Source organism: Amphiprion ocellaris, chromosome 20 (assembly GCF_022539595.1).
Source record: "Amphiprion ocellaris isolate individual 3 ecotype Okinawa chromosome 20, ASM2253959v1, whole genome shotgun sequence".
Lineage (NCBI taxonomy): Eukaryota > Metazoa > Chordata > Actinopteri > Pomacentridae > Amphiprion > Amphiprion ocellaris.
In genome coordinates, this window is record NC_072785.1 from 8,178,305 (window position 1) to 8,187,428 (window position 9,124).

Sequence of the window (9,124 nt, forward strand, 5' to 3'; positions counted from 1 at the left end):
CCCGCTTGTTTCAAACTGTCAGTTTGCCTGCAGCTCTGGCTCGGCACAACTTTTGTCCCTCTCTTTCCACCCGTTTATTCCTCTGTGGTCAGGGCACAAATCCCCTCATCATCTCAAAGAAAACACTAAAGGCAGCATGGCCTTGTAAAGCCTCATTAGGCTTAATAACCTTTAGTGAGCACAGAGCAGACACTATATGCGTGTGCATGAATCTCTTATATGCAGGTATACATTTGTGTGGGACTTGTGCATGTGCTTCTCTGCACGCCTGTATGTGTGCGTGCACGCATGCGTGTGTGTGTGTGTGACAATGTGTGCAGTATGTGTGTCCTTTGAGAGCAGGGCTAGCTCTGAGCCACAATGCGTCTTATTCAGCAGGGTCCCTGGATTAAAATGTAATTTCATTCAAAGTCGCAAATTGGGTTTTTTACTGTACTAATCTTCATTTTACTAAGCAGAATGAGGTATGTCATTAAAAAAAGAAGTGACTTAATGAAAGAATGCAGGATGGATAGATTGCAGAGGAGAAAGTAGTTCGCCACCAGATCAATAAAGGTTATTCTGCATCATAAACAGCAGAAACCTCATGAATAATACATCACAATACCATATGATTGCGGTGATTATCTTTTAGGGATAGCTGTAATGACATCAACAGTTGCAGCTTAGGCGTTCAGCTAATGCTTTTATTCTACGGGACTTAAAGTTCAGCGGCAAGACAATTGCAGATTCACATCAAACTAGCAGCATGGCAAAAAAACAATAGCAACTAAACAACTGCAAGGGATTGGAAGGGTGAGGAAAAAATGTGCTTTATACTTGTGCATACAAGGCAGGTAGAAACTAGACTCTAAGACAAAGGAGTGAAATGCTCTTTTGTATTATATGGAATATAAAGTGGAAGTAAAGGAGGCAACTGAACTACACAGAGAAAAAAAATATACATTCTCTTCAAATTGGCCTCTGTGAAATAGAGTCCCGTACGTTGTGCTTTATGGTAGAATTTCAGGGTATATTTCAATAGTATTAAATATTACCGGGAGTAAAATGAGCTCCAGGAACACAGCTTCCACTGTGAAAAATGACAAATAATGAATTCACACCATAACACTCCTCTCACCTAATCACATTCAGGAATCACCAAAACCATTTCCTTCAGCAGTCCCTGCTAATACATTTCTGAAATAGAAATCATGATCCACAAAATAATTTCTGTCATATTATCAACAAATCTAGAATTGTTTGGTAGGGCTGCGCTTTAAAAAAAAAAAAAAAGAGGACGGCCACATTAAAAATGCATAGATTTTTATTTTTTTCCAATTACGTCTGGCGGCAAATTGCATCAACAAATTATGTTATTTTATAATGATGATGTTACTATTACCAGCACAGCCTAACATACCAATCAAATACAATTTCTAAAACCCATCTCATCATTTTTGGGGTTGATTAAGGTGAATTTTGTTGTTTTTTCCAGAGGTTTTTCTTTCTACTTCAACATCAAATATCCTCATTTTGCCTTCTGATTCCATGAAAAGCGACTGATGGAGAAATAACCTGCCCAAATGCTCATAATGGCCCTAATGGGAATTAGAAGCCCATTTGCTTTTCACTCCCCTTCTTTCTCCCTTTCTCCCCCTTCCTCCTCTCCTCCCATCCTGCCTGCCATAGATGGACGAGTGAGATTTACAGTCAGGGGTCACACAGTGGTTCTAATTAGCTTAAGTAGGTTGGGAGGAATAAGCACTTCCTCGGTGAGACGCATCACCGAGTCCCAAAGCTCCGTCTGACGAAGCAGGGAGAGGAGAACGCAGACGGCCAAACCGACCCCTGCATCCGTCTGTCCCTTTGTGTCCTTTCTCGTCCCTCATCTCTCCACTAGAATTTTTCTCCCCACTCTTGTGAAAATTCCGACAACATCCTGTGTGACAATTCATGGGAGAAATTTACATAATGATGACAACCCTTCAGCAGCTGGTTGCACTGTGTTTCTTTGGGGTGTACTGAATGATAGTTTGGGCAAAATATCTATCATCACAACCTCCAAGAAATGTCATGCTGCATGACGCCCCCGACGTGGTCGTGCCAAGAGCGTTTCTTTGTTTCTGTCTTCAGATGAAACGCGGAAAGTGACAAAATTAGCTGACAGGAAAGAAAAATAACACCGTGCCACATACTCGTTAATTCTTGAAAGACTCTTTGTATTTGTTCTCTCGTGGACACGTTCTTTGACCTTGTGGACGGAGCCTGCGAAGGCACTCAACAAGTCATCTTTTATGTTGGGGTGGCATTTTAGAAAATTTGTGGAAAATTTACTTGACACTTGGCAGGAAGCACCACGTCTCTCTCTCTCTCTTGCTTTCTGTGTGTCTATCCACCTCTCTCTGATGTCCAGGGAAGAGATCTGTTCGCCACAAAAAACATGGGCTCAATTCCCAGTACCCTGCAGGAAAAAAAAAGTCTACAGAATTTCAAAAACTCAGGGGGGAAAGACTCCAAACACAAACAAAAAAAAACCTCCTCGTTTGGATCAATCTGTGACAGATCCAGCAAATTTCTTGGCCCGAGCCATTTGTTTTGTCTCTGCCTCTCTCCAGCCCTCCTTCCTCCTCCTCTGAGGAGCGCTCCTCCCTCCCAATGCAAAAACGTAAATAGCATTTTTAATTAGAGTTATAGATTCTGCTTCTCGTGTTTTGATATCAGCAGTGAAACCAAGTGTAACGTTTGCCTGTTTGTACAAGGCTAACAATTTGCCTCCCTGTTGACCTAAACCACTCGTCACTGCCCTCTCTGTGTGTGTTTAAGAACCTGTCCCACCTCCTACCAGCCTCCTTTTATTGTTCACATTTCTCCCTTTTTCTATGGAAATGCACCCTGGGGTGTTATAGAAAAAGAAAGCACACTACAAACCCTCACCGGTCATTCCGCTGAAATTCATCCTGCTTCAGGGCCGCGACCGGTGCCTACTTTTATTGCCATTAAAGCAAGTGTGTACTTTTGTGGTAAAGTGATCAATATTTCAGTGTCTAATCTGTCTGGGAATTGTGACAAATGATCATCACAAGTTCCCAGAGTCGAAGGCAGTGTCTCAGTCTGCCCAAAACCCTTAGCAGTCCAAAAAAATGAACAAAAAAAGACAGAATAGGGAAGAAAGCAAGCAAATCTGAGATTGATAGTCTAATTGTTTCAGCATAATAACCTCTAAGCATCAAAGTGCATGAGCAGAAAGGAGAAATTAGTGATATTCTGTGCAGGATTTGCAGGATTCTTCTTTCCATTTCATCTTCCTGACAAATATGTCTCCAACTTTTGGCTTTCTGGCCCTTATTTGGCTTCATGAGACAAATTGTCACTGCTATTCTTCCTCTGCGGCTTACAAAAAAAACGCGACTGTGGCCGGATATCTGGAACACACAATGAGTAGCCTGACACAAAAAAAAAAAAATCATGAATTTAATGTAAGGTTAAACCGCTTTTGTGTAGCACAAACACAAAAGCGAAACAGGCATCTGTTTATGCAGAAATTGCTGCTTGAAAATTGCTGCTAAAAATACTGGAAAGCCGAGACACTGAGACACAAAGCAAGAGCGTGATGGTTGCTTCTATTTTGCCCCCCTGACTGCTTGGCACACTTCTGTAGAACTGAAAGGCCTCCCACAGCTTCCAAAAAACCCTCTTCTCTCTCCCTCAGCCCACCCCGTTTCCCCTCATATCTCCCCTCGCTCTCTCCTTGCACTCTCCTCTGCTTATCTCTTCGCATTGCCGACACATTCGTCAAGTGGTTTGACTTCTCACTCATGCAAGCTTTACTGAAATCGAATAAGCAATTCATTGTTGACTAAGAGACGCGACAGGACGATTTTCAGACTTAAACTATAGATTCCTCCTCCCTTCCTTTCTCCCCTCACTGTGTCCCTTAATGCTGCCTCTTCAGTTTAGGGTGTGTGTGTGTGTGTGTGTGTGTGTGTGTGTGTGTGTGTGTGTGTGTGTGTGTGTGTGTGTGTGTCAGCCGAACCTGTGTGAAAGTTGAAAGTCCTCTTTATATGCATGTGCCTGTGTGTGGTGTCTCGGATGCTCCCTGTGCAAGAGTGTGCACGCTCCAAATGTGTGTGTGCGAGATGCAGTTGGCTGCTCGGTTGGATAGAGGCGGATATGACTGGAGCTGGATTGACTGACTGGTAAGCAGCTCTACTGCTGCTGGGAATACTAACATGACACACACACACATACACACACACACACACACACACACACACACACACATACACACACACACACACACACACGTGTCTATTGGCTACCTAATTTTCACACAGATGGAACAACACACGTAAACACGGTGCATATGCAATCGCACAAATAACAGGAACAGCAGGAGGAACACCTCTCCAGCAACATCAGTGCTTTCAGAGAGAGAGAGGTGCCGAAAGCCATCTTCAGACAGAGATACACACACATTCATCCTGGCAAACGCACACACTCGCTCTCCTATAGAGTCTAACACACATAAAGAGAGAGAGAGAGAGAGAGGACGAGAGCTTAAACAGGAAAAAAAAATCACTTGGCTTGAGGGTTCAGTCCAATACCAAGTCAGAGCTAGCAGATATTACATATGCATGTAAAAGGCCTGCAGGTTCACCAGCGTAGCTCAGCTGAGATCAATCTGAGCATCAGACTTCGCTGGAAGGAGGCATTTAGTGGGAGAAGTTTATATCCAAATGGCCTTTTAATCCACAATTTAAAAAATTTCAATATTGCTGCTCCCAACACTTTTATTCTAATCATTCTTTAAATTGGGTTTAAGCATAATTGCTCCCATTATCCCTGTTACAATTACTTTTACTCTTCATTTGCCTTTAGCCAGTCTTAGCACCGGACTGGATGGAATAAAAAAAGGTTTCTGCAGCAGGTTAGACAACAAAATCCTGGCCACATGTTAATGGATCAGTCAAAGGTTCAGCGGTGAGTGTCAGCTCTTTGCTGCAGGTTCAGATGAAAATATGTTTGGCCAGAGGCTGCTGGTGATTGAGGTGCAAGGTGCAGGAAGCATAAAAAGCATGATACAGGCTACTGTTCACCCAAATAACCTTTTTATCATACTGTTTTCTCAGAGATCACTGCCACAGGTGCATAAGGGCAGCACAGAAAAACGCATATTATCCATCATTACCTTAGTCACAAGGGGCTCTGTGTCCTCCAGGATGGAGATGAAGGGGATCTCCAGGAAAGAGGACAGGAACTCCACCTGGATCAGCTCCTCCCGTGAGCGGGGGAAAGCGAGCACGGCTGACACACCTCTGACCACCAGGTCCTGACAGGCACTACGGGACAACGACTCCGGGTCTCCTCCCGCGGGAGACCGAGCCACCATCTCCAGGCTCAGGTTGTAGGGCAGCAGAGGAGGCGGCTGGGAGGTGGTGGTGGTGGTGGCGGTGGAGGAGTCCGAAGAGCCGCTTTGGTGCCGGAGGCTCGCCAGGGCGCGGTTGAGCGCGTTTTGTATCCGTGCCGGCTGGCGGGTCGGCAAGAGCGCGCCGAGGCGCACGGTGTGTCCTATCCGGGCGAGGATGTGGCAGGGCTGGGGGTGAGGGAAGCAGGGCTCCGGGGAGGTGATGACGGTTAATAGTAGAAGCAGCAGGAGCGTTCTGACGGAGAGGAGAAGGAGATGAGTTCTCCCCGGGGCGAGGCAGCAGGTCCAGGGTCCAGAGAGAGACACCATGCTGTAGCTCCGACACACAACAGAGGAGGACTGGGCTCTGCTCGGCGGGAGATGGCATAGCTCCCCTCTTTCTCCCAGCTCCGGCGCTTTTCCTCGGACTTGATGGTTTCTTTTCTTTCTGCCCCCTCCTCGCCACCTCCACCACCACCGTTCCTTATTTGTTGATGCGCGCTGTCGACGGTGATTTGTCGGCGTTTTGACGTTTCGCCTCTCACCTCTTCAAAGTTTTCATGTCAGCAGCAAAAGACGCGCTGGTGGAGGAGAGGAGAGATGAGCGCTCGCAGCTTAGAGCGGTCGCCCCGCTTCTGTCAGTCTCTGCTTGAGGAAGGCACACCAGCTGTGAAGTGTGTGTGTGTGTGTGTGTGTGTGTGTGTGTGTGTGTGTGTGTGTGTGTGTGTGTGTCTCAGTATGTGTGTGCGTGAGTGTGTGTGTGTGTGCGTGTCCATGCGCCTGCCCGCCAATAATCTAACCTCTCACGGAGCTTGCCTCTTGTTGAATTTTAATGAAAATTCGTCGGGTAACGCTTCCTCCTGCCTCCCCGGGTCTAGGCGAGAATTTGCACTTAATGTTTTCATTCTGAATTGAAACTATTGTAAAAGCAATCAAAAAAATAGTACCATTGTAATTATATCATGAATCTTATTATAAGATCCAGTATAGAAAATTGCTTCACTGCTTCCAAACCTGGTTTTATATTCTTGCATATAAACTCAAAAGGGAAATCTTTCCAACTGCATTTAGAGCATAAGAGGGATTCTGTGTGTTTCATAAAGATTGATTTGAGGTACAAAGAAGCTTTCCTGAAATTGAATTCTTTAATAAATGGAGGTCATTTGTTTTCTGAGGTAACAGGCCACTTTTAAATGCCCCCCTTCCTCAGCTCCGACCACAATGTTCCTGCCAGGTTGGCCAACTCAAAGCTAATAGCTCGCTGAAATCTCAATTTTCCTGTGAGATTTATCCCCACTTCCTTCCTGCCGTCCAAGTCGAACATTATCCGTTGTGTAACCACATCTTTTCAGCACCATGGACAGCGCCAATGCCATAAAAGAGATCTACTGTGCATGCTAATTTGGCTTCATGCAAGGGACAGCACTCAGTCCTCGTTTCATTCATTCCGCATTCACTTCTCTTTTTAACCCCCCCGATCTAATTTGCCATCGTTAGAGCAGAACAATAGTAAATCTTTATGTCTGCCCAATGAAATCTGGCTCTCGTGGTCTCTCTCCCACCCGATAGCGCTTTGTTTGTTAGACACCACTGATGCCTCAAATGTTCTGTATTTTCCATCTCCGCCTGTCTTTCATTCTCGCTCACTCTCTGTGGCTTTGGCATGGGGGTGAAGCTGCAGGGCTGTTTCAGTGTGAGGTCTGAAATGAAAAGGTTTCTCAGGAAAACCTGCAGATACAAGTATCACCGCCTGTCTCCTGCACACACACACACATTTCCGGGATCAACAAGTCATTTCACAGCCTGCTGGCCGGGTGACCTGGTGTGATATCAGTGCGATTTACTGACAAATCTGAGACAGTTCGGGGGAGGAGGGAAAAGTGTTTTTCTTACCTTTCCTCTTTTTCCTCATGCTCCACTTGCTCCATGTAGAGATGAGATGAAAACCAACACTGTGGGCTTTGTTCTGCTGCAGAAACCGGCGGCATTAAACTTGCATGGCTCTTCACACGCTCTCCCTCAGGTACCTGTTGAAGCTGAGCAAGAAGCGAGAACAAACTAAGCATTTCTGTCGGTTTATGCAGCGGAATGTGATGATTATTGGGTAACGTCAAGTTTATCGCAAGGTGACCTATACAACACGTATATATCTGTATGCACCAGGCTGATCTGTAAGTAAGACACTGCATTTTATCCACAAAAACAGTCAATAACCATCATCAAAAGCAGCCTTATAATCATCTTTTTTGTCATGTTACATTTTTAAATAGGCTTTTATGATGCCAAGAGCTACGTCTTTTGCTATATGTACACTTTTCAGCCACAACATTAAAACCACAGAAAGGCAAAGTGTAAATCATCTTGTTAAGATGCAAGGACCTGCTGGGAAACCTTGAGTCCTGGCATTCATGTGGATGTTACTTCGAATTGCACCATTCACTTAAATGTATTTGCAGGCCGAGCAAACCCTCACATGGGAACAGCACTCTCCAAGCCAGATAATGCCCTCTGGCGAACTACAAAAACTGCTCAGGAGAGGCTCAAGGAACAAGAAAAAGAGACCAAAGCACTGATCCAACTTCCAAACTCCTTAAATTGCATCCTGCAAACCGCAGGATCCAAAAGATTTGCTGCCAAAGTCTCAGTACTAGAAGCCACAGGACACCCAGAGGTTCTGTGTCCTTCAGGGCAGAGCTGTTTTGGGTAAACAAGGTGGAGTTTTTGTTGTTGTGGCTATTCAATATACATGTATTTATGGAAATATGATTTTACATCACACGTAACAAAGCACTGGGAAAAACTGTAACTGACACACCTGCTCTATAGACCCTCATCAGTTTGCTTATCAGCCTTATGTGGATGTAGAAGATGTTATCTTTTCCCTCCAGCAACACTCTCACCTACTTTGTAAATGCAGCTCTGTGGGAATCATCTTTCTAAATATTTTCCCACTTTCTTTTTTCTTTTTTTTACCTTCCAATCCTTCCACTGAGCGCGAAGCTGCTCAGGATGGGTGTCGGCACGTCTTCTGTCTCCTGGATCACTGACTATCTGTCGAATAGGCCCCAGCTCAGGTCACCGGGGAGCTCCTCGTCTGATGTGGTGGTTAGCACCACAGGGGACTGCTCTGTCTCCATTTCTGTGCTTTGTATACACATCAGATTTCCAGCATAACTCTGAATCCTGCCACCTGCAGAAGCACTCTGATTACACCGTGAGGATGGGGTGTAGTGGTGAAACTGATGGATGACTTGCAGCAGGAATCATCCACTTCTAAATGTAAACAAGAGCAAGCAGATGATGGTTGATTTTAATGCAAAAAGGAGACCTTTCAACGTATGCAACAAGATGCTGGAGATCCACTGTGGTCAGCTAGAGGAGCATCATCACTACCAAAGATGCCAGCAGGCTCAGTGAACTCATTCACAAGGCTGCAGCTCTCATTGGTGAAAACATGGACATGTTTGAGGAGCAGGAAGTCACTTAAAAAAGTGCTCTCCATCTTCCACAATCCATCCCAACCTCTCTATGAGCTCACATTCAGCTCTGTGGTCATAGAGTGTTTTCATTCATTCCCACCTGTCACCACAACAATGTACAACAGCTCACCTTTGTGTAACAGATGGACATACTACTGTTCTACCATCTGCACATACAGACAAATGTTGTATATATTGCTCATCGCCAGTTTTTGCACACCTGTTCTTACTGTTCTTTTATTTATCAGTGTTACTGTTT

General features: G+C 44.9%; 1 protein-coding gene across 1 annotated transcript in view; it reads right to left on the bottom strand.

The window, feature by feature from the left end:
• Positions 1-6,046, bottom strand: part of grin3ba (glutamate receptor, ionotropic, N-methyl-D-aspartate 3Ba) — an 83,032-nt gene extending 76,986 nt beyond the window's left edge. Inside the window, exon 1 of the mRNA XM_023272154.3 lies at positions 5,171-6,046. Coding sequence (XP_023127922.2) covers positions 5,171-5,716 — 546 coding nt within the window. The 5' untranslated portion in view covers positions 5,717-6,046. The remainder of the gene's footprint in view (positions 1-5,170) is intronic.
• Positions 6,047-9,124: the final 3,078 nt, after the last annotated feature.